This window comes from Pungitius pungitius, chromosome 12 (genome assembly GCF_949316345.1).
Source record: "Pungitius pungitius chromosome 12, fPunPun2.1, whole genome shotgun sequence".
Lineage (NCBI taxonomy): Eukaryota > Metazoa > Chordata > Actinopteri > Perciformes > Gasterosteidae > Pungitius > Pungitius pungitius.
Genome location: NC_084911.1, coordinates 2710678 through 2735645, shown reverse-complemented (window position 1 = coordinate 2735645; position 24968 = coordinate 2710678). Strand labels below are relative to the sequence as shown.

Below are 24968 nucleotides of genomic sequence, written 5' to 3'. Positions count from 1 at the left end.
GCGTGTGGAAGGAAGTGTTCAAACACGCGGCGTCACCGTCGAGCGTGCGTCCGCGCGAGGAAGGGAAGAAGAAAAAAAGAAAAAAATCCCTCTCGCCTGAATTATGCATCGCTCGGGGTTGTTGCAGGGCACTGCGCGAGAGCAAGCGTGGCGTATTAGAAAGGTTTCCGGTTTGTTCCCGTTCTTGCTTTTGCAACAACGCGGAGACTTATTTTCACACGTCTTGCTGTCGGCGCCAGTGGATTTCTGTGCAAGTGGATTTCTGTCGGAGCCGCGATACCCGACAGGTCCAAGCAAAGCCGCTTCGTGGGACACGAGACGGCGAGTTTCACGCCTGGCCTGGACCAGCAGCCTCTGAATCGATAGATAAAAAGCACACCTGAAGACGCGTGCCATCAGATGGCCAGATGTTGTGGAGCGGGTCATATTTGGAACATTTTAAAAACTATATTACAAATATTTACATTTCTTTTATTCCGTGGAATCAGTAAGTCACTTTAAATATGAGGTGATATTTGTGAATTCAAATGCACCCTGCAGACAAACACTTGGTTCTCTGCACGGAGGAACATTCCGGGTGAGTTAGATCTGCTCGGTGACCCTTGGCGCCACGACGCCGATGTTCATTACCGGCTAATGTGGACCTTTTGAAGTTCCCCGGATGGTTCCGGTCGTTCGTGCTCCATGACCTGTACGTAATACTCTACCACTGTCACTTCTAATGGCTTTTAAATCAACAACCGCCTCACTGTTTTTTTTTTGTTTTTTTTTTAGTTCTTCGTCTTGCAAATTTCAAAAGGCTGCTGACGATAAATGAGATTTTTTTTTTTTTTTTATCCCACGCTGGAACACGACAAAACACCAGCGTTTATACACCAACAAGCCAGCCAGACATAATGAAGGAAACCTATCGCATTAATACAGTAAGCAGTGGTGTACACATCTCAAGGCTTAAAGCCCTCCACAAATAACTGTAAATGACTGTTTAAGCTCCAGTGAGAAAACCTAAAAAAGTTAAGGGGACCTGGATCTATCCGCAGCTCAGCTGTCGGCCATTCAGGGGCTTCAGGGCCAAAGGTCACACTAATGAAGCAGATTAAAGGGACAGAGAGAAGAATCCAGCGGCACCCATCGACAGCGTGCGCGTCCATAGTGCGCGTCCATAGTGCGCGTCCAGCGTGCGCGTCCATAGTGCGCGTCCAGCGTGCGCGTCCAGCGTGCACGTCCATAGTGCGCGTCCATAGTGCGCGTCCAGCGTGACGGCGAGCCGCCAGCCACACAGCGGGAACAGCGGCAGGAGGCCGGCGGCGGCTGCTGTTTTTCGTGTACTAAGTTGTAATCGAGCAGGTCGGCGTGTTTTGGATCCTCTGAAGCAGACGAGGGTTGCGAGTGGGTCTAATGGATTACTGATAAATCAGGTGTGTTCACCACTCACTGCAAATCCATGCGAGGGACATTTTAACATTTAACTGTGACACGATGTGTTAAGGATAAGATTTGAAGGTTTTTAAACACCTTTATATCTGCCTTTTAAAGGCTAGTCTCACATCTGGTTGAACATATTAAACTTAACTTTTTGTTGAAGATGTCACACGTGGCCCCATACTTCTTGTTTTCTCTGCCTCATCTCTTTAAGGGCGCGCACACACACACACACACACACACACACACACATGGGGGAATCACCAGTGAACGTGGAACACAAGCTGACATTTACCAACAAATAGTTGGACAACAACATCTAATTTGAAATTATGAATGTGACCAAAGCAAACATGACTCAAATTAGCTCCGTAAATGAATAATTAGCACGGGTAAAAAGGGCAAACAAAGCTACAGTTTAATAATTACTGGATATCGCGTTGCGAGATCAGACAGTGAAGGTTTTAACGATTTTCTCACTAAATTTTTCCGACTTGTCAAAACATGTTAATTAAACATAAAATATCATATCAATCCCCACAAATTGAATTTGGCAAGAGCAAAAATGTAATGTTGGGCTATTAAACACACTTCACCATGGTCACATGACTTATAAAACACAGTTAAAGACCACGTCTGAAGAGCCCAACCAGTGAGCTGCATCCGTTACGTCTGACCATCTGCTACATGAAACATGGCAGCACACCAGCCCCCCTTCACCCACCCATCCATCCACTCTGTGCACCTGATGCAGGCTCAACATGTGGCCGCGTGCTGTGGGAGAGGGAAACATCTGGGACAGGGTGAGCGGTCCATCACAGTCTCTCACCCCCTAGTGCCCCACACAGGGGGGGGGGGGGGGGAGAGGAGGAGGAGAAGAGTGAGTTGCTGCAGTCGGGCCTGACCTTACATTTCTCCGGACTGCAGGAGGACTCTGGAGCCCCTACAGGAGAGGCCTCGTGAAGTCCCAAGTTTATTTGCACGGCTCGGTATCGCTTTGCCTGAAGGGAAGCGGAGGAACCGAGCGAGCCGACGCAGCGCGACAAAAAAAGCGGTGAAAGCAGTGGATCGAAGTGTCCGCCAAAGCTAAAGGCCAACTTTGTGTCACGGCGTAATGACGTTGTGATGTTGTGATGTTGTGACCACCCACGTACTCAGACCCCCGGCAGGATAATAGAATAGAATAGAAATGATTGCACCACACTGTGGTGATTATGCCCCATTGTAAAAAGTGATTTACGAGGCTTTTCTCCCTCAAGAATCAGTTAATCACACAACCGTGTAATTTTCTTGCCGAGTGATATAATGCAATGTGGGAAAAGTCCTTTTTTGAAAGTAACCCTCAGCGTGGAAACAGGGTTATATCAGATTGTGGCAGTGAACACGCTGCAAACGCTAAACCGTGTGACTCTGGACACAAATATCTAATGTTGTTAATGTGCAATCGAAGCTGCCGTTTCACGCAGTTGGATCTAATAGACGAGAGAACATGAGAACTCCAGCAACGCAGTTTAGTTCATGGAAACGTTGTAGTCACTCACTTTGTTGTGTGTGTGTGTTAAGCGTCTCATCGAGTCCATACAAACAGACTGCTGCCACACACCCGAAAGCAAAAAGGCTCGACTCCCTGTCACAACAATAGAGCTAGAATAACGCATTGGTTTGGACCCAGATTTCATTATGAAACAGTAAGGAGAAGAGAAAACGGTTATTTGAGGCGGCGAAAACACGCTTTCAGATCATCAAAGCAAAGCCACCTCGTACGTCATCATTTTCCTTCCCTTTCAGTTTAACACTAGTGAGTTCACGGAGGTTTTGGCACTTTCTTTGACCTCTGCTAGATACACTTTATTTTTTTTTCTTTTGGTAATATGTATGTATATATAAATAGCTGGGGACACATGGATGAAAGGCAGCGCATCGGCGATGTTCTTATTTAGGGCACAACTATGCACGGCGCTCGAAGCAGAATCCATTTAATGATTCTCATCACACCGGCAATATTCCCCCCCCCCCCCCCCCTTTTTTTTTCTTTTTTTGATTAGAAAAACATCTCCAGCTACCGGGGGAACCTTTCCCGACGTGCTTTTATCAGGACCTGCACGACCCGCAGGAGTCCTGCAATTATGCATGCTGTCAGGTACAATTCGGGGCACGTGGGAATACATGCAGCAAATGATTGAGATACAGACGTCAACCCCCACAGCATGACAACCTACCGCAGGGTGACGGTTTGACAAGATTCTGATGCAATTAGGAAATGAATGTGATTTGGATCACACCAGACAAATATCCCTGTTTCTTTCTGGGTGTTTTTTTTTTTTTTTTTTTTTTTTTTTTAAAGATGGAGGCAGACGCATCACACGGTAAAATCAGGATTCTTTTCATCAGCCGGCTCCCGGGGAAAAGATGCTCAGGCCCTCGTCTCTCCTCCCAACAAAGCGCGTCTAATTTGCAGAAAGAATGAAGTGGGGAGGGGAAAGGTGATTTCGATGATGCAATGCATCCGGCCCGGCAGCTTTGATGGGAGTCCATCAACTCCCGATATTACGAGAGGCTATTTGTCTGTTGTGCTCTCGAGCTGAGAGAGAGAGAGAGAGAACACAGTTGTTCTATTACATGGATTAGCACTTCAGCACAGCTCACCTGAGACCCGCTGGACATTCCCCCCCCCCCCCCGCATCCATCCATCCATCGTCACTGCCGCGCAAAGTGAAGTGGATGCAAACAAACGGCACCTGTAGCGTATGCAGATGAGACTCAAAGCCTCAAAATGACCACGGCGCGGTTTGTTGTCGGATTCATTCACGAGCATCTCGAGGCTAATTATGGAGCCCTTTCATGGCAGAGAATGCTGATTTGGAGAGATATGGAGATCTTTTATGGCTTGAAATAATGGAATAGAATGTGCAGATGTTTTTGTTGACAATCTGGACTATTTAATCCCTGTTTTGTAATTAAAAAAAACTATGTACAATCAATACATAAAACAGCAGGTTAGCGTCTAATAGCAGAAGACCTGAATACCTGAAAAGGGGGAACCACCAATCCTTGTGGACCTCTTAGTCAAAAGGCAACAATTCCCACACAAATGCGAGCACAACGTTTAATAGAATATATAATGTTCATATATATATATATATATAATATGTATGGCCTATGGGCGTTTCAAAGTCTGTGCTCAAAGATTAACCTTTAAGAAAGCGGCACATTGGGTTTAGCACCAGAAGAAAGAAAAGAGAGAAATGCAACCAAACCAACGTGGATTCAATCTCTGCAGTGTCTCCTGTACTTTTTATTCAGATTCTCTCTTTTTAATTCGCAGACAGAAACAGGAATGGAGAAGAGACCAAGCATGAAAGCACCGTGGCAGCTGCCCGGCGCTTCACAAATGCAAATGTCAAAGGGCATTTAGGTGCAGCGCGCGGAGGAGGAGGAGGAGGAGGCGGCTGGTGCAGTGGGAGGCGCAGGACATCTTGCCAGGGTTATGACTTCAAACATGTTGCAGCCTCAACAGCTCCAGGCCGAGGGAGCAGATTGCTCCAATTACAGCAAGCCTCACGCACCCGGGTCCCCCTCGACACGCGCAGCGGCCTGTTGGAGTGGACTCGGCCTCGTGGTGTGTTGCTCTGGAGCACTCTGGAGGGGGGTTAGGGGGGGGGGGGGGGGCGGCCCTCGCATCCCACCGCCAATCTGTATTCTGTTTGAACCCGCAGACGTCGGCTTTTACCCCTTGCCGTCGTTTCGAAAAATTTCGCTGCAGACCGGGTGTGTGTGTGTGTTTTTTTTTTTTCTCCTTTGGCTGCCAGCACAGGTGATTGGCACCTTCTCTCTCTGAATTTATAACCAAAATCAATTCTCTAACAGCATGTCTGAGCACGTCAATCTAAGGGAGGTGCTCTCTACCCCCTCATCTTCAGCTTCGGGGGTTATAGATGAATGTGTACTTACCCAGGAGCAGGGGCGAAGCGCCCCCCCCCGCCCCCCCTTGTAATTGGCAGCGTCGAGTAACGCACGACGCGTCAGGACACGGCAGCGGTGGGAATCATCTTGTTAATCGAGCGATGGACTAATTGATCGAGGCCTTTTACAGAGGTAGATAATTCATGGCGGCGGCGGCGCTGTCAGAGATGATTCATGCTCCTCTCGTGGAGGGAGGGTTTGCCCCCCCCCCCCCCCCCCCCCCGGTCTCTTTTGTTTCCGTGGGACCGGTGCAAAAAGGGCTCATCAGCACCTCTCCCTCTGAATCAGGTGGGTAGTTGATGGTCGGATCCCGCGGACGCGGTGCAGCGTCGCATGTCTGCGTGCTTCCCCAGACGGCTGCAGCGCCCCCCCCCCCCCCCCTCCCCCTCAACACCACCCTGATACCGAGAAGACGAATGCTTGTGCTGTAACGGAGGCACGAAGGGGCCCCCGAGTCGTGGAGGAAATGTCTCCATCACACAGGCGGAGGGGTAATCATGCCCCAGTGTACGGTACTGTGGAGGGGGGGGGGGAAGTGAGATGGCGCACTGCGCCGCGGCGTGAATGATGTCTGGTTTGTGTCTTTGTGTGCTAGCGGCCCCGGACGGGGCGGCGCGGCGAGAGAGCAAACGGATGAGTGCAGGAAAGAGGCAGAAGTGTCACAGTCAACAATCGCACACATTGTTCCACATGTGGTCTGGAATAAGTTCGATGTCCAGATGTCTGATGCAGAGCCGAATCAATCCTGACAAAGCGGTGAGAAAACTGAAGCACGACGCCTTGTTTTTACATCATACATCATGGAATGGAGGGGGGGGACTTAAGTGTGATTTTATTGGTGATACTTTTTTTCTTTTTTTTTTTAAGTTGATCGTACACAATTGTGTGCAATTCTTTAATTGTGCAGCCCAATCTCTCTTTAAGTCTCTGAAGGGAAGTTAATTAAGCAAAACATCCATCCGGTTAATAGTTAATGGAGTTAGTCGACAACCAGAAAAACAAGTTCAATAACAGCAAAGGACCCCCCCAAACCCCCCTCCCACCAGCTTCTGTGCAATCTGAAACGGAAACTAGGGCCCTGCTTGTTGCAACTCTACGTCCAAAAACAAGTACACAAAGTATGTGTTAAATCTTTCCAAAGCAACAACATCTAAAGAATTATATTACCTTATGCTTGGAGGGTCTCATTATTTATTTTTTGGATGAAATAGATTTTTGCAGAGAGGTTGTTTAGTAATATGCACTTTGATGCTAAATAATATAGGTACGGTCAAAAAATGACTTTATTCATTTCATTTCACTCTGCTACAATATTCCCATAATAGATTACAATAGTTCGATGTTCCAAGTTCCGGATTAGAGGGGCACACATTTCATCTTCTACCAGTTACACCAGATGGTTTTGGAGGTTGGATGTACGTCTTCTTCTTAAACCACATCCTTCAAGTAAAGGATTACAGCAAAAACACAGCAACCACAAGTGTTTTCTGTGTCCAGACAGAGCATCAAAGGCTCTTCCCACTCACATTTCTACTGTTTTTGATGGATTAAGTCCACAAAGTCTGTTATTGATTACTGCAGAACTCCTAAATCCTCTTTGCTCTGCTGCTAATGAAAGGTGTGTTGTGTTGTGTTGTGCGATGTCGAGGAAAATCAAATCCAGATCATCGGTGTGTTTGCTGCAGAACTGAAACCAATTACAATGCTGTTGTTCTCCTCTTCCAATTGACAAAAAAACACGATCCAGGGGTTGGATTTTGATTAATCCGGGGTTTGATTTTTTTTTTCAACGTGATTCTATGTTGTTGAATAATTTTGAAATTTTCGAAGAGCCAGCGCTTCAGCCATTTCAAACAAGACTGCAGTTTCCAAGGTTACCGGTGATGCAGCTTGGTTGTTTTAGGTGGCAGGGCGCGGGAATCGATCATGTTTGAGTTTGATGAGGAGGAGGAAAGAAATCTTCGGTCAGGAAACCGGCAAAAGTCTGTCGTTGTTGGAAGGAAAAGACGAGTGCAGACAACTACAATAAAAAACAACCGTCCCTCAACAAAGACCCTTTAGTGAAGGAAGACACGCAGGCCTGATATGATTCACACGGCATGTGAATCATATAGAGAGAGAGAGAGACAAGAATCATATAGAGAGAGAGAGAGAGAGAGAGAGAGAGACAAGAATCATAGAGAGAGAGACAAGAATCATATAGAGAGAGACAAAGAAACACTCTGCTTCATTCACGTTTCCTGCATCTCTCCGTCGATAGAATTAAAGTCAAAGTAATGTGCTGAAGGGGGTTTGAAATGATAATGAATTCCATCAGAGGATTCCTAAATCGATCAGTTGAGATGAAGACAACAAGGTCCCGGTACACCCCCCCCGCCCCCCCCCACCCCTTCCGCCCCCACCTTATTCACAGAGGCAGTTGTTGTCACAGGTGCCAACAAAACGAACCGTCTTCTTCCAAGTGGCAACGTTCCCCTTCCCACGCAGTGACGTTGCGTCCCTGTGGACGCGTCCACCCGCAGCATTGGATCACGCCGACGAAGGCTGCGCCATGTGACCGCCCACCCGGGTGGGAGGCCCGGCAACGTGTGCCGAGGTCGGACACCCGGTGCTTTTTCCATTTGTTCACAAACATGCCGAGAGGCAGCCGTGACCCGGGTGTGTTCAGCCGTTTGTTGAGTGTCTCTCTGGCCCTCCGTAACCTTTTGAGATCCTTTTTTAGCACAAAGGAGAAAAGGAGCCTTCCTTTCGTACCGGTATTGGGTGGAAAAAACTAGATTCTACGTTTTGTCTTTTTCACAAAACCAATTTTTTCAACAGGACAACTTTCTTTTTTTAGCAAGCGGCTTATTTATTGTGTTATTAGGGAGTTCTTTGTTGGAAATTTTCTGTTCATGTCACACTTGTCTATTTGCACAAAGTGAGTAAATATGCAGTGTACATACTACTATTGTTGGGTCTCTTGAAGGATTCGGAAGCCTTAATCTCTGCCGAACAGCCTCTCTCTGCAGTGTCGGGGACGTCATTCACACTTCTGACCTGATGAAAAGCCTTTGGAGTCAAAACACTGTCAGCAAAGGGAGCACGAGATACCCGACTATCTCAGTTTCCTCTTTGCATACTCAATTATGAAGCCATGACAGGGGGGGGGAGGACTTTGCTGCCACAATACTGCTCTCTGCTGGTTAATGGGCCCGTTATGTGAGACTGACCTTTGAACTGTTATTTTGCCGTTCATGCAAAGGTCTCCTTTTGATTCCGATTCAAATCCCTGACACTGTTCAAATTGCACCTACAGGGGGTTTGGTTTCCTCCTCACAGCTCAGCAGGCGCGCTGCGTAAAGGCACATTTTAGAAGTCTTCTGTCGCCTCCTCAAGTGGGTTTATGGCACAGATCCTCCGCTCTGTGGCTTTCAGACTGCAGGGGGGCGCGAGAGGGGGGGGGTTAACCGCAATTCCCAAGATCCCCGGCTGCAGGGGCCTCACCAACATTCGGAGTAATGTCACTTTGTTCCGATCCCACAGTCCTGTGAGCTGCCCTCGCCATGCGGCTTACAAATTTCCCTTCGGAGCCCCCCCCCCCGAGCTGACCACCCGCCCGCGTTCTGACCTGGGAAAGCATATTTCAAGATGGATACCCTTCTCTCTTCATGTGCGCCGCGCTTACGACTGCGGGAAAGATCAAAGCCTCCTGCCTAAGTACTCTCAGAGCTCGCAGCCCCTGAAGATTCTTCACAGCGAAAACATGGAGGCCGCCTCCACTTTTATCCTCACCTCACTTAGCGAGTCCTATTTCTCCTCTTCTTCTTCTTCTTCTTTTTTTTCCACACAGGTCTTTCTTACAGGCTACATTCTCCGAGGGGGGAATTGATTATTCAGAAAGGCAAATGCATTCAATGTCGTTATTCATTTTTTTTTTTCATTCCCCACTAAAGGGGCGGGTATGGATTCATCCATCGGCATGACCCCTAAAACCAGAGGCAATAATCAAATGTGACCCCCTTTTTTTTTTTAGGCCGTGACTCGGGGCGCGCCGACAGACCCGGGGACCCTCTCGCTCTCGCCCCCCCCCCGAAACAGCTGTCTGAGCTCTAATTAAAGCCAAGTAGCAGGTGTCACCTGCGCCCCGACTGCAGGGGGGACACCTGGTTGCATTAATTTGATCCAAAGTGGCTCTGACGGACTGCCCCTGCACTCCGGAACCGAGCGCCAGCTCTGCGGAGGAAGAAGTCCCCAGCCGGCGAGGCCCCCCCCCCCCCCCCCTGGGGATAGTCGTCCTGTGAGAAGCTCCACCAGCTTTGTTTCCAGATCTCCTGATGATTTCACGGGACATTTAACTTTACGTCTCTCTTTTTTGCATTTCCAAATATCCACTATCAGGTTCCATGGGAATGTGGGGGCGACCCTTTACCTCCACTGGCTGTAACGTGCATGCATAAACTGCCCTGGGGGATAAACTGTGAGCCTGCAATGTGGAGGTACTGACGTGTGTGTGTGTGTAAGAAAAACGGATGACCTTCCAACGCGGCGTGGAGTCACTTCGCCGACACTCCACTCAAATGAAATCAAACTGCTTCGCAGAGGGGAGCTTTGCTCGCGCCGCGCTTCCCCCCCCTTTTTTTCTCTTTGTGCCGCGATACAATACGTCGATTTCACGAGTCAACGGGTCTCGGGCCCGGGCCGCTCGTGTCGCGCTTAAACCCGGTTTAATTGGATTCGGAACCACGGCGACACCACCGCCGGAGGCTTGTTTTCCTTTTTTTTCATTCCAGCAGCACCTGGAGCGTAATGGTGGCGATTACATCGTCCCAGTGGGTTTGGCGGGGCCCCGTGGGAATACGCCGCCAGCGGTCACGGTCCGCGCCGCAGAGGGAATTGTGGTGGTGGTGGTGGTGGGGGGGGCGCGCGCATCTTGTCACAGGGGCAAGTTGTCGCACCGGTTGTATCTCCCAACATCTGGCGGCGCTCCTGCCAATTTGTCACCCGAGGTCAGGACGATTTCCATATTTTTCAATCATAAAAGGGAAAGTCATTTAACGAACGTGCGATGAGTTCGTTTGTTTTGCACGGAACGCGCGACTCGTCACTCCCGCGGCCCGAAGTGCTTTTTGGGGCGAATCGTGACATGTGACCACCCGGGGGAGGGGGGGGGGGAAATGTATCATAATGCAACACATGAGGCTTGCACAAAGCGGCTCTCTGTTTACTCGTCTGTGACTCCGCTGATGACTCGCATTAGGCTTTGTAGTCTGTGTCAGCAGCAACATTTAAACACCGGCGGCCCGGTCCATTTTGTTTACTCATCTTGCGTTTAGCTCTAATTTGGAACTGGGGAAAAAAAAAAGGATGAATTATTTGTTTTCTGGGATTTGTTTTTCCTTTACACTTGTTTTTCTTGTGAGCGCCCGTTTTGGACTGCACACATACAGACTGTTTGTTATTTGTGTTCATTTATTTACTTTCATGGGGTTCTTCCTGCTTCGTAATGCACCGGCACTAATGAAACGCTGGTATTCTAAACATCTGTCGAGATGAATCGGACGATTAACTGCATAAATGAGCTTTTTTCAAAGCCTCTGATTTGATACTTTTCCTTATTTGTTGAAGAATTGCATACAACAATTTACCAGCTGATGGGGCGACTCTGTACATAACCATTTATAACTGTTAATCAAAGTGAGAAATACAAGTCTTAAGATTAATGATTTGTACACAAAGTTGATGAGTGCGACGTGCGGAGCCTGAGAAATTGAAGGGAAAGCCGTGAGACAGAATACATTTGTGTATATATGTGTTATATTTGTGGTCTTCACAGCAATAGCTCAAATGTTATGACAAAAAAAACAACATGTAAACCCAGTAAAGGTCACTGACCCCGGCTTCTGACCTTCAGTGTAGCCTCACACCACCTTACAACCACTTACAAGACACTTCTGAATAATACATTATTCCTCTCCTGCTTGGTCCGACCCCCCCCCCCCCCCCCCCCCCCCACTCGTACAAGCAGAGGTTAATTGGTTGTTATTTTTGTGTTTTTGTTACGTTGAAAGCACAGTTGTTTATCCCAAATTCCATTCCAAACCCTCGGGTTATTAACACCTTGTCGGCTGTCTTTCCTCCCATTTATTCTTTCACATTCAAACTGTGATTCACCCTTTTTCTGTTATTTTTAGAGCCTTTTTCAAAAGCAACGGCTTAAAAGATGGAGAAAATGAACACAGTGCTGCAGTGTTGGCCTGCACAGTAATTCCTCACCTCCATGCAAGCGAATGAACAACAGATGGAGCCTCGAGAGTTCTGCTGTTTACACAGTGAGAATGAGCAGAAATGCATGAAACATTTTTAAATCCCATGTGATTTCTGGAAAAGCGGGCTGTCTTGCTCTCGTCTCCACCCGCTTCACATAGAGGAACGGCTTCAAGGTTTACACTGAGATTATTTGAATTTCAGAGTGTTTGACATTTGATAATGGTGCCGGCGCGTGTTTATGGACTCCAGACTTTCCCCCGCCCCATGTCTTCCTATCATGTTTGTTCACATGCATATCATTCAGCTGGCTGGGAAGAGCTGCAGTTACATAAACACTAGCAGAGACAAATGTTTGTGAATCAAATGCGTCCCATTTGCCACGTCGGGGACAGTTGTTGTTTAACTGGACTGGACTAGATAGTTCACCTGGTCGAGACGTTTTCACTCAAACGGATCAAAAGTAAATCTTGAAAGAAATCTCAAATAAAACTTGGAATTGACGTATTCGTGCCGTATTTTTTCCCTTTTCCACCTCGCACTTGTCGCGGAACCACATGTCCCGCTGCCCGCGTTTCTCTCCGGTCTGTTTTTGGTGTAGCACTAGCCGGAGGGGGCGGGGCGGCGGGGGGGGAGGATGTCGGGCCGCCATGTTTGATGCCGCTCTGCTGTCGGTCCGCTCGTGACGGAAGGCGTCGCGTTGTCACGGCTGGACACGTCGTGAGAACAGGTACCGGCGGGTGTCACCTCGTGGCTTCTTGTTGTTCCTCCTCGGCGGACGGTGACGTCAGAAAGTCACCTTGACGGAGCCGTTAAAGCGCGCGCGTGACGTTTAAAAATAACGCGCTCAAAACGACCCAAACGAGCGAAGTATCAATACGACTGCGATTCAATAACGTTATCGCTTGTTCATTTTGTTTTATTTTCTTACGGTCTCATAAGTTTCGTCACAGTGATGGAGTGAATTTTAGTTTTTATGGTGTTTTCATCCAATGCAGCAACAAACTTGACATCAACTCATCTCTTTGTTGTTGTTGTTGTTGTTGTTGACCCACGGAGTATCAACGTCATAAATGAGACGAGGTTTTTTAGAAAAATGACTTGAGTTGAACTTTCTGGTAAAGTTTAAGGACTTCCATAATATTAACTGACAGTAGGACCATAACATCCCCAAGTATCCCACCTCCTTTTTCAGCGTTTGCTTGTTAAATGAGCATGAAGCTGAGATTATACCAATGTTATTTATTCATATATATATATACAGATACAGACACCATGTGACACTGTGGCATCACTCAGCAATGTTTTGTCACATGATGTCCGCACCTGCGTTTTCGTGGTTGCCAAATTGGGTGTATAATGTGTTTTGTAATTGTTGTGATGTGTGTGTGTGGCAGTTTTAACTAATTGCTGACACATGCCCAGGTGATTGAATGGCAACCTGCAGCACTCACAGCCCACCTGTGCACGTAGCTGTGCGTCGTCAACGTCATCATATCGAGGCGATTCACCTTCGCCGTCTCTCCCCCCCCCCCCCCGCAGCGCAGACACGCCCCTCCTCGTCGATGGCCTCGCTGTGGTCCAAGATCTCCGCGGCCCTGCCGCGTGACGAGGAGCAGCTTCCGCTGCGGTTCAGCGACAAAGTGGAGGCGAGCGTGGTGGAAATGCTGAGGAGGTCTCGGCGGCTGCTTTACAACGACGACGACGACGACGCCGCCGCCGGCCGGATGCTGAGCGCTCAGATCGTCCTGGACGTCTCGTGGGAGAGGCTCAACGCGGGGACGTGGCGTCACGTGGACAAAGAGTGGAGGCGCGTCTATTCCTACGGCTGCCTGTTCAAGGCGGCGGCTCTGTGTCGCCACGGCCCCTCGGCGGACCAGGTCCTGCAGGCCGTGAGGACTTGTGACATGGGCCTGCTCATGGGCGCGGCCATCATGGACGACATACTGCAGGTTGTGGTTGGGATTCTCCAAGGGGAAGTCAGGAGGTCCACCGAGCTCGAGAAGGAGGGCGGAGGCGCCGAGGTCAAGGTCAGTCACGGGTCCTTTTAATTTGAGTGACACGTTATGATGAAATAAGACGTTTGCTGACGATTCAATGGCTGCAAAGCGACGTAGAAAAGTGGTTTGATGTGTTTTCTGGGGTGCTGGACTTTTCAGAGTGAGCTTCTCTAAAGTCTTCGACAAGTATTTATTTTGTGTCGCCTGTGATTTCGTGGCACTCCATCAGATGCCACGTGAAATAAAGGCCAACAAACACTCAAATGTCAGATCACAGAGTTTAGAGGAAGGTTGGCTGGAGTTTGTTTCTGTTTACCGTTTTAAAAAGAAATTCGACCAGCTTGACTATAAATGTCATTTTTAATCTTGAGTCGAGCTACGACTAACAACTATTTTCATTGTCTTTCCTTCTTCTTTCATTTAGTTCTCGGATGATCAATAATTGGACAATAAAATGTCAAAAGGTAGAGAGGGAGAAGTTCCCTCACGGTTACCTAGAGCCCATCGGGATGTACAAGCCATCAGTCCCAAATGCAATCATCTAAATTTACTGTCACAAAAAGAGACTCCTCTTCAGTCCCCAGTCAACAAAGTCACGTAAACAGATGGATTCCAACCCTCTCATTTCTTTGGCGTCATTCAGAGAAAGAAGATGGAATGCCCACGTGTCCCTGTGATCAGAGAGGAGGCCGCGGTTCCCCGGGTCAAGTGTCCTTCATTGGAGAGCTTCAGCGCCAACTACCTGCTGCCCCTCAAACCGGTGGTGTTGGAGGGGACCATCGAGCACTGGCCCGCCCTCAACCGACGCCCCTGGAGGTCCGTTGGTTGCTTTTTCTTTCCATTACAATTTGTGAGGGCTCGTAAGGACGCTTTCATTTCCATCCAGGAGACGTCCATCCTCCAATCCTCCTTCTTCTGTTTTTGTTCCTCCCAACGTAGCCTCGAATACCTGCGGGACGTCGCCGGGTGCCGGACGGTCCCCGTCGAGGTGGGGTCCAGGTACACGGACGAGGAATGGTCCCAGACGCTGCTCACGCTCAACGACTTCATTGATCGGCACGTGGTGAAGGAAGTAGGTGCCTCGCCGCGTTGCTAGAGGAAGAAGATCCGTCCGTCTGTGGGTTCTAACGCGTTGCATGTTGGCTTCACTTTGCTGACCCAGGAGGGAGCCGAAGGTCCGGGTTATCTCGCTCAGCACCAGCTTTTCGATCAGGTACGGTATCGTCTTGTCTCATTATCGAAATAACAATGGTCCGTTTCGTTTCGTCAGTGTTGATTATTCAGCTTCTATTTTTGGGAATATGAAGAACTTTATTTCCAGCTGTCATCCTCCCACCGCGTTGCTTTGAACACTATCGACTTTTAGTCCTAATATCACAGAACAAGTCAATCAGTTGTCTGCACTGAACTTTATGCAAAGGTCAGGCTAAAAGTTGTGTATTTTGGGCAGTTTGATAGAGCAGACGAGGCCAGATGTGGATTATTCACCAAATATTTTCATCCTTTAGAATTCCCAAGTAATCAGCTAATTAAACGTTAATTACGTTCTTAGAATCTGACAAAAAGTCTAATTCTATATTTTCCTTTTCAATTAACACAGCTTGAATGTAATTTGTGACCTTTTTTAAAGCTGATTATACAGAAAACGACTGCTTCATGCACCTCTCCATCTGAAAGGTTCTACACCTTTACATTTGCTAATTAGCATGAATGTCAATGAATTTTTGCAGGTTTTGCAGTATGTATATATGTTACCGGCACCAGACCTAGGGGTAATCTGGACCGGCAGCAAGAGTTACACAGGCTAAGAAGCACTGTGTAGCCTGTGAATTAACACCAGAGAGAGAACACACGTTTATGTCATGCTCAAGCCAGAGCTAGTTTAATTCTGAGCTGCGCATGAGCGGGGTCTGACGCTACGTTCTCTCCCCTGATTCCCAGCCGCACCACAGCACCCCCTGCACGTCAGCGTCGTGCAATCCCCCATATATGCAATTCTTAACAAAAAAAGAAAAGGGTGGTGGGGGTCTGTTTTGCAGCATTTCCAACCTACTACATATACAGTATGTACATGAGGCTTTCATGAGGGACTATGAATAGTTTCCTTCTAATCAGAATGTGTACATATGTTCTACATGTGTGAAATATAAAAGGGGCTTCAAATCATTCTTTGTTGTGCAACCTTTTGTTTTTAAAATGACAAATGACGGTTTTTCCAACTTTGTTACAATTCTTCTCAATCCACCCAATGGAAACCTTTTATCTTTTCTATTTGATAATTCTTGTGTTGTGAGAAACAACAAGGCGATTTAGTGAGCGCGTCTTAAAAGCCCCCCCCCCCCCCCCCCCTCCGATGTCATTTAGCTTGTTTGACGTTGCCGTAGATACCAGAGCTGAAGGAAGACATCCGCCTCCCCGATTACTGCTGCCTGGGCGAAGGAGACGAGGACGACATCACCGTCAACGCCTGGTTTGGACCCGGAGGGACGGTGTCCCCCCTCCACCAGGACCCTCAGCAGAACTTCCTGGCTCAGGTGACGACATCACGCAGGTAGTTTCAAAGATGTGTCACGTGACCGCGGCTTGTTTTGATCGCCCCCCCCGCCCTTTTTGTTTTTTTCACGCCAGGTGGTGGGAAGCAAATACATCCGCCTTTATTCCCCAGAGGACACGGACAAGCTGTACCCTCATCCATCACCGCTCCTTCACAACACCAGTCAGGTGGGGGTTGACGCCCCCCCCCCCCGGAGACGGCGCGTGTCTCGCCTGCAAATGGCACGCATTCATACATGTATTAATCCCCGCAGGTGGAGGTGGAGAACCCGGACGCCGGGCGCTTCCCGGAGTTCGCCGGCGCTCCGTATGCCGAGTGCGTGCTGCGGCCCGGAGACGTGCTCTTCATCCCCGTCCGGCACTGGCACTACGTGCGCTCCCTGGAGCTCAGCTTCTCCGTCAGCTTCTGGTGGTCGTGACCTTTTTTTTTTTTTTTTGTAACGGAACTATTTGTGTGGAGCTTGTTTTTTTTTTGTTTTTTTTTCCGGTGGAGAGAAATCAACCCGTGAGTTTTGTTTAAATTTTTTTATTTTTTTTGTAAGTAGGGCGAGGCTAGTTCTCGTGAATCCGAGGACAACCGCTGATCACACAAACCTTTGATCTGTGAGCGACGAACACTCGCTGCTGAGTGATTAGTTTAATTGTTCTGCAGATGATTGCAACATCTATTGTGTGGAAAGCGAACAGCGGGGGGGGGGAGAAGAAGAAAAAAATAAAAAAAAACGACAAATGAGCAGTTAGAACTGTTTGTGCTCGTCTCATCCTGCATACAATTACAGAGAGTTGTTAGTCATCCACTTGATAAGCTATGTTTCTATTTTCAAATGAATATATTTCATTGTGTTGTGAACCTTATTCAAACAACTATCCTCAGATGTGTGATTTCCATAATTCATGGAAATGAGGCAAGTCTTCAAATTGAATAACCGAGCGAGAGCTGCGGGCGCAGAAAGACGTGCCGGTAAACACAGACGGGGTAATAATAGCTGAAAGGAATGAATCTCCCCCCCGCGCACCCCCCCAGGTAGAAAGGTGTGTCTGGGATCCCGGCTGTGAAGGCGTCGGACCTCTAAACGAGCTGCTGTCATGTGACGGGAGGGAAGTGAATCGCCACTTTTGATTGGCTTTTCCAGTCGGATGAAAGTAGTGTTTTGGGAAATCTACTCTGATGGGACGGTGAAGGGTTCTTCAGGATTTTTGGAAAATGAGACATTAAAGCGAACATGAATTTACTGCAAATATAATTGGGCTTAAATCGCCCAAAAGTGTTTTTAAATTTGCACAAACAGCAGCTTTTTTTTAGATTTGCCCATCGAGACATCTGAGGATCAGACGCAGATCCCATTTTTCTTTATTGCTTAATAACTACGAGCTGGTGTCCAGGTAATAGACTCATCCAAACCCAGTTACCTTCCTTACGGGGTTTACTAAACTAATAACGTGACCCCTGGCGGGGGTTTAATTGCGTGAGTAAGCGCTGTGTTCTTCACTTAAGCCCACCAGCTCTTTGTTGTCAGGAATGCGGCACAATTGACTTAAGATCACACAAAACTGCTTACTCTCCTTATAATGTAATCAATACTCAATTACCAGCGAGGTAATATGAGGCCCGAGGGCCTATAACCCCTCTCCTCCTGCTCCTCCTTTGATTAATGGCCTTGTGGATTCTACAATAAATGTGGAAATTCAGGCTAACGGACGGTGGAATTATCCTGTTTCTGAAGAGGTTTCCACCTGAAACGAAGTGTGATCTCCTTTCACCTTTATTTACAGATTGAACCTTTTATGATCGGTAGTTGACAGCATTTACAACAGCTTTACCGGTTTATTACAGTAAATAGTATTGCTCAAAACTTTCTTTTTAACTTTTCAACGATGGAGGAAGCACAAAATGATTGTCAGGCTGAAATATTACAACAATATTACATCACTTCATTCTGGCAAACTGAACAGCTTTAAAAAAAAAACATCATTTTAAATTACATATTACAAAACTGCCTGTAATAAGAAACCTGAGCTGAAAGCGAATAAGAACTCGATAAGGCGAGGGGGGTGTTTTAAAATCCTACGATGAGACCAATGTGTAAAAACTGTGTCCTTAGCGAAGACCACGTGGAGAGCGTCTTAATACTCCTGTAAGTCTGCAGAGAAGCTCTGCGTCCGCTCCACGGCGAAGAAGCACAGCGTCCCGGCGAAGCCCAGCGCCACCATCAGCAGGAGCTGCCACTTGAGCAGGAGGTAGCCGCTGTAGAAGAACGCCACCGCTGCGAACACAGACTGACGCCGCCACGGCGAGGAGAAGATGCTTATGTTCATGCTCATCATGAAGACATTCAACCAAGTCCAGCTTCTCTTATCATGAAGATAAAGATATAAGATGTCCAGTTTCTCCTCTAAAATTAAGATGGTGATATTTAAGTCCAGCTCCTCTTATCATTAAACTGCAGAGCCCGCCCCCCCCCCCCCCCCCCCGCTAACCACGGCGTTACCTGGATGAACTTGAAGATGGCGAAGGCGGGCGCGCTGTGCTCGGCGTAGACGAAGCCCAGGATGCTGTAGAGCTGCGTGTTGAAGCAGCTGTCCCCGAGTCCCAGCAGGAAGCTGCACAGCAGGGCGACGGACACGCTGCGGGGCGGAGACGCACCCAAAAATAAATAAATTAATAATAATAATAAGGTGGGCCGTCGCTGTTTTTTTTCCCCCCTGCGAGTTGCGAGCGGAGAGGCGAAGCCGCCCTACCTGGGAGTCAGGAACGGTTTGCCTCGGGTGGCGGTGGCGAACACCACGGGGGCGTCGTCCGGGATGTTGAGGAAGATCAGGTAGACGGCGACGAAGTGGACGACCATCCCCAGGAACACCACCGAGGTCCGTCTGAAGCGGTTGTTGGTGCACAGCAACCCGAACAGGCCCCCGCCTGACCACACGAGGCCGCTTCTTTAGTGGGGTTTTTTTTTTTTTTTTTAATGGAACCTATAAATAAAACCTAATAACGACCTAACGTTGACTCACCCACAATTTCCCCGACGCCCACCACGATGCCGGAGATCCCGATCAGGCCTCTGGCCGCGTCCCCGAACTGCGCCGTGGCTCCGATGCAGGTCCCGTACACGCCGCTGTAGAACGACAGCTCCAGGCCTGCAGGGGGGGAGAGAGGGCCTCAGTGGGGGCTGTGCACGCGCGTTACGCTCAACGCAGGCACGCCGCGGGGGGGGGGCGGGGACTCACCGCTGTACGCCATGCAGGGACTCAGCAGCAGGATGGTCGGCGTCCTCAGCAGCTGCAGGATGGTTTCTGAGGGGGACAGATGTGTTTTAGGGTGAAGTGGGTGGAGCTCGGAGGGATGCAGATGCGGAACATCGTGTCCAAATGAGCGACCTCTTCTCCGACTGCAGAACACAGAAGATTCTAAAAAAGGACGGTTTTAGGAAAGGTGTCAAAGCGAGACAAAGAGCATCTGATCGTCCACCTAAAAACACCAGATGTGATCCAGCTTCTCTGCTCCCTCGTGAAGGTTTTCATCCACATGAAAGCAAAGAGCCTGCTGGTCTTGGACTGAGAGCATTGAAGTGCTGCAGGTGGACTTGTAGTGTGTAAAATAACAGAGAGAGTGGGGGGGGGGGGGGACACTCATGCCCGAACAATGAAGACTTTGATGTAAGAAGTGGATGTTGTCGCCGTGACGACACCCGTCTGGTTTTAGGGGACATCTTTCTCTCCAGTCCGGCGACGAGAAGTGACATGAGTGTGGGGGGGGGGGGGGCACTGTGAAAGGGTTGAAGTCCAACTTACTGAACTCGGACTTGGCCTCCCGCATGGCAGCGTTGGCTCTGTGCTCGTATCTAATCAACAGGGAACAGAACACATGGGAATCAACAGCAGGACAGACTTCATTCAGGGGACATTTAAAAAAAAAAAAAAAAAAAAGTCACTTGATCCCAGTCAGGGATGAAGCAGTGAACTGCGGGGGTGAGGGGGGGGGGCGCCGGCTCTCGAAGAGCGAGTCGGCTGATTGCGCCCTTCTGGTGTGAAGTGCGGCGATTTGGGCTCAACGGCGTCAAAATCTAAATGACGATACGGAGCGAAGGACAAGAGCAGCAGAAAGTCATCTTCAACAGGGGGAAAAAAAAAAACTAATCTATTTGTCCCCACTCGTCACTTCGTTGGCCTCCTCGTCCTTTTTTATTCAAGAGGGGAGGGGGGGGGGGGGGGGGGGGGGCGATTATGTGGGTTGGGTTTACATCACGCGGGTGGAGAGCAGCGACTGCCCTTCCTCTTCGGAGAGCAGCTCGTCTTCGTCTCCGCGGCTCCTCCTCAGCGCGAGGAAGCTGAGTGTGCCGAGCGCCGAGGCCACCAGCAGCGACAGGAACAGGTTCTTCCTGCTGCTGTCTGCAGGGATGAAGATAACAAATAAAAAAAAATAAAAAAAGGCTGCTTAATTAAAACATAACAGATGCATTAACAGCATTAAGCTCGGAGCATCCCCAGAATAACTGTCATTTAATCCTCTTGGGATTTTTTTTTGCTTTAATCATCACGCCAGGTATCGCTTTTAGGTTCATGGCGGTTCTTCCTCCAGTCGGGACCCACCTGATATCTCCGTCTTTCCATTCCAGTCCAAATAAATGTAAAGATTGCCAAACAACATGCTGTAAAAAAAAGAAAATGACAGGCAGGTGAATCGAGTGAGTTGACAGACAAATCCCATTGTTCTTTGTTCTGACCCTATTTTTAAACCCTTTGTGTAAAATAAAACAGTGCTGTTTGACAGAGAAGGAGAAAGAAAACAAGAAGGACTTTTTTCTTCTTCCTCAACTTCATCTCATCATCTCTAAGCTCTTTATTTGCCTTTCATGGAGATCTGGGTACTCCTTTTAAAACGCTATGATCTATTTCTGTCTTTAACTGCAGATTTCCGAAACTAAAAATGTAGATGAGCAATTAGTCCGTCCCGGCAGCCTCGGCAAGGGGGGGGGGGGGCCTTCTGCATTGAGGACAACCGGACCTGCTTTCTTACGCCTGCAGGCTGGGAAGAGCCGATTCAAAAGTTAGCGTTGCTGTGCTGTGGTGGGTCGTCGTTCAATTTGCATATTTTAACAAATACGAATAAGTCTTCAGAACTCGGTTTGTAGAAGTCAGGTGGTTTTCATACAGAGACCATAGAGGCCCACTGAGGGAAATGGCCTTTTGTAACATGGTTTATTAAATGCATTCTTAAATAAAGCACGCGGTGACATCCTGTCGGGGCTAAAAATACAGTAATCTGGCTGCTGCGCCTTTGATCACCGGAAATCGTTGCATCAAACAGAAAGGAGGAGAAAAAGAGATGAGAAACTTAGTGATGAATTGTGTGTCGGGGGGTGGGTGGGCAGGGGGGGGGGGGGAGGGGGGGTTATATAATGCGTTGACTTTGAGAGCCGAGTGTAACTGTGTCAGCGGCTGCACACCTGCACTGCAGGAGGGCCCAGAACATCCCCGTGTTCCTGTTGATGGTGGAGGCCTCCGAGTTCTCCACCAGGAAGTGTCCTTGAGCTGTCCACAGCACTGCAGGGGGGGGGGTGAGGGGGGGGAGGTCGAGGTCAAAAATGCAACCAGTCAGGAAATTGGCCCCCGCGACGAGTGAAATATCATCCGTCCGAGCTGGTGGGCAAACCACACCCGGGACCCCCGGGACACGATGGAGATTCATCACAGGGTGGATGACTGGAGGCTGCATTACAAACACGACTCATCCTCCCTCATTGTGATGAGCAGAGAGCCGCTCTCTAGTGTTCAAACTGCGCGCTGTTTATTTGTTTGAGACAAAAAAAAACAACAGCTCCTAACCCATTTAGGTTCTAATTTAAGATGTTCTGTTTGTACGCAGCAACACAGCGCAGTCATGATAATCCCTGAATGCTGATTAAACACAGCTTAAAAACAGGGGCCAAGCTGAAGTATTTATGCATTCTTTTTATTTTTTTAATTCAGCATGTTTGACAGGACTGAAATGATTAGTTGTTTTTTTATTGATTGCCCAATTGTTTCTGTCCCTCTTGGCTCATCACTTCAACTTACATCTGCTACTCTTCCATCCAAGGTTTTCTGGCATTTTACAGATTATATTTTAAAGACTAAACAATTCAGTAACTAACACAAAAACAACATCTCAGTTGATCTCTGTTGACACCGCGTTTCAGGTCTGATAATAGAGGGGGGAGTTGGTATTAAATGACTGCTCCGTGAGTTTAGTCACTCAAGCGTTGCCGCGGCGACGCGTGGACCCGGCGGAGGAACTTACGGGCGGCTCCCACGCCGAGGAGCACGGAGGTCAGATAAAAGGACCACGTGGAAGGGATGATGAACACGGCGACGTACCCACTGGAGAAAGAGCGGCAACAACGGCAATGAGCAACGTCTCTCTCTCTCTGTCTGTCATCTTTTCAGTTACCATGACGACGTTTACCTGTAAAGCAGGCCGCTCAGAATCATGGTGACCCTCGGTCCAATTACCGCCACCACGGCTGGGGCCAGTAAATTGGCGAAGGAAAAGACTCCATAGATGATCCCCAGGCTGTGTGGGGGGGGGGGGGGGGAGGAGGAGAAGAGATTTTCTTTCACTTTGTTTGACTTTAACCACATAAACGTTTTTGTCTCCCTCCTGAGTTGAGGAGGAGGTGCTGGACACGCTTGACCTACCTGTGGTACCCGGTCCCGCCCAAGGTCACATTCCGCAGGCTTTTCACTACAGTTTGCTGAAAAGAAAGATGACAGCAGAGGGGAGGGGGGAGAGAGAGAGAGAGAGGGGGGGGGTCAGGCTGGGAGGGATGGGTCATGTGTCCTTAATTCACTCATCCGGTGTGATAGATCCCCTGACCAATGAGCACAATGAGAAACACGAGGTGCCCTCCTGCGCAAAAAAAGTCAAATTTTAGTCTCGATGATGCGTGTGCAAAACAAGGAGCATTAGTTTTAGGGGTTTAAAGTGATCAACGTAACGCAGCAAATGAATACGAATAGGCCTTAAATGAAAATACACGCATTAGTCATTGAAGGGAGCAGCTACAGATGGTTCTAAACGCACAACGGGAACATTTCGAAGGTGTTTTGGGGGGATCTCGGTGTCTTCTTCGGGCTTTCAGCGGCACCAAACCGGGGTGAAAGTGAACTCTCGAAACTCGGTAAAAAAAAAAGTGCGACTTACTTCAACGTTGCCACAGGTGGTAAAGGCGGTAAAAATGAACAGAAATCCAACACCCAGAATCACCACGTTGAAAGTCCTCCTGTCTGCCATGCTGGTTTCTCACTGGTCCCAGTACAAACTCACTCACTGCGTCCTCTCATTGGAACCACACGGATTCACTGGCGACCCGCAGGAGTCCATGTGAACTCGAGCCGTCGTGGGTAACAGTTTGGAGAGAGTGACGCAGCGCTGCGTAAAGTGCGCACGGAGCAACGACCCGCCGCCCGTGTGGGTATGATGCACGCGTGACAACTTGTGACTTCAATTTCAGGCAATTAGTTTTTTTCTGTCTTCCGTGTCCTTCTATGACTTTTCCGTTCATATTCTCCTCCCTCTCTCTCTCTCTCTCTCTCTCTCGCTCCTGCTCCTTCTTCTTCTGGTGTATTTTGCGCTCATTCCATCTTGTTTAGCTTTGCTGCCTTCCAGAGGTGTCCGGGAGGAATATTCTCCTCACGTGATGGCCACAACTCTCGGCTTTTAGTGGCAGTATTTTTACTCAAGTCTTATAATGTGAATGTACTTTTTATAAAAATGTTTACACCATTTCTTAGTGAAAGTTATTTAGCAAAATGTGATCAACAAATAATGTATTACACATTCATGTCCACAACTTTATTGATCCCTTGGTAAAATTCCCAAACTATATGGAGTTATATAGTTTGTTTATTTGTATTTTGAAAACTATTTAGTGTAATACATTTAAGTCATCTTCTACAAGCTGGGGCATCCTTGTATTTTTGCAATTTTGTTGTTGTTGTTGAACACATGGAGTCAGGGATTCTGTCTTTATTATAATTACCACCTTGCAAATATGGCTAATGGAATTTACATTGTTTTGAATTGGACCATTCGATTTCAAAAGGCATTATATTCTTTATACTTGAAATATATTTAATGCATTTTCACTTACACTCTCGCAGATTATCTGACCACTTCCTTCACCATTGGTTACTGTAAACAGTGTAGTACTGTACTGTAGTATTTGTATTGGACTTACACACAATATCCTTATCAATCAACACCACAACATCCAAGTCCATTGAGTCAATTTCAGTGTTTTATATCAGTCTCATACCAACATCACTGTAGCAGATCATATACCCATATTAACTACACGATGATAACAATCTTAAAATGATCAAAAAGGTCATGACAATATATTAATAAACCTGTACATGTTCAACCTGCATATTGGATTTTTGTTTTTGGAGTAGTTTTACCTTTTAACCGATATAAAAAGAGGTAGCGAGTCCCGTATATATTTATGGTACATAATGCACACGTTTTTTAAGTGGTTTCAACCACAATGGAACCCTAAACGTTTATTGTGTCAAGGCTTAAAGGGTGGACGGGGTCTCAGTTTAATCCGTCATACCTGGAGATGTTTCATAAGTTCCAATAGTTGGCGATAATGCGTCATTTTAAATCCCCAACGTAACACAAACCACGAAGGAAGAAGAAAACGGTCCAATAGCCGTTGAGTTAAGTGCCACCTCTCGCTGTCTGCTATCGCTGCTAAAAAACAAAAACAAAGAGGTTTAGCGAAGCGAGAGCGCTCACTGCCT

General features: G+C 47.9%; 2 protein-coding genes across 2 annotated transcripts; one reads left to right on the top strand and one right to left on the bottom strand.

The window, feature by feature from the left end:
- Positions 1–12252: 12252 nt before the first annotated feature.
- Positions 12253–16917, top strand: kdm8 (lysine (K)-specific demethylase 8). The gene is made up of 8 exons (XM_037476078.2): positions 12253–12361; positions 13174–13661; positions 14275–14447; positions 14571–14703; positions 14794–14844; positions 16016–16165; positions 16260–16352; positions 16439–16917. The coding sequence occupies exons 1-8, from the start codon at positions 12289–12291 to the stop codon at positions 16601–16603; spliced, it is 1326 nt and encodes a 441-aa protein (XP_037331975.2). The 5' UTR covers positions 12253–12288; the 3' UTR covers positions 16604–16917.
- Positions 16918–17934: 1017 nt separating this feature from the next.
- On the bottom strand, positions 17935–23957 carry LOC119220236 (UNC93-like protein MFSD11). The gene is made up of 13 exons (XM_037476077.2): positions 23365–23957; positions 22860–22915; positions 22627–22734; positions 22462–22541; positions 21629–21725; positions 20772–20830; positions 20423–20570; positions 19974–20023; positions 19410–19475; positions 19194–19319; positions 18924–19098; positions 18674–18809; positions 17935–18461 (listed from the first exon to the last, which is right to left on the bottom strand). The coding sequence occupies exons 1-13, from the start codon at positions 23452–23454 to the stop codon at positions 18309–18311; spliced, it is 1344 nt and encodes a 447-aa protein (XP_037331974.2). The 5' UTR covers positions 23455–23957; the 3' UTR covers positions 17935–18308.
- Positions 23958–24968: the final 1011 nt, after the last annotated feature.

Coding starts and splice junctions, on each gene's coding strand:
- kdm8 (XM_037476078.2), top strand. CDS start 12,289: ATGCCGCTCTGCTGTCGGTCCGCTCGTGACGGAAGGCGTCGCGTTGTC. Junction 14,845..16,015: donor AGCACCAGCTTTTCGATCAG/GTACGGTATCGT, acceptor ACGTTGCCGTAG/ATACCAGAGCTGAAGGAAGA. Junction 16,166..16,259: donor AGCAGAACTTCCTGGCTCAG/GTGACGACATCA, acceptor TTTTCACGCCAG/GTGGTGGGAAGCAAATACAT.
- LOC119220236 (XM_037476077.2), bottom strand. CDS start 23,454: ATGGCAGACAGGAGGACTTTCAACGTGGTGATTCTGGGTGTTGGATTT. Junction 20,831..21,628: donor TGGGCCCTCCTGCAGTGCAG/GTGTGCAGCCGC, acceptor TTTTTTTTACAG/CATGTTGTTTGGCAATCTTT. Junction 19,476..19,973: donor GGAGGCCAAGTCCGAGTTCA/GTAAGTTGGACT, acceptor TGTCCCCCTCAG/AAACCATCCTGCAGCTGCTG.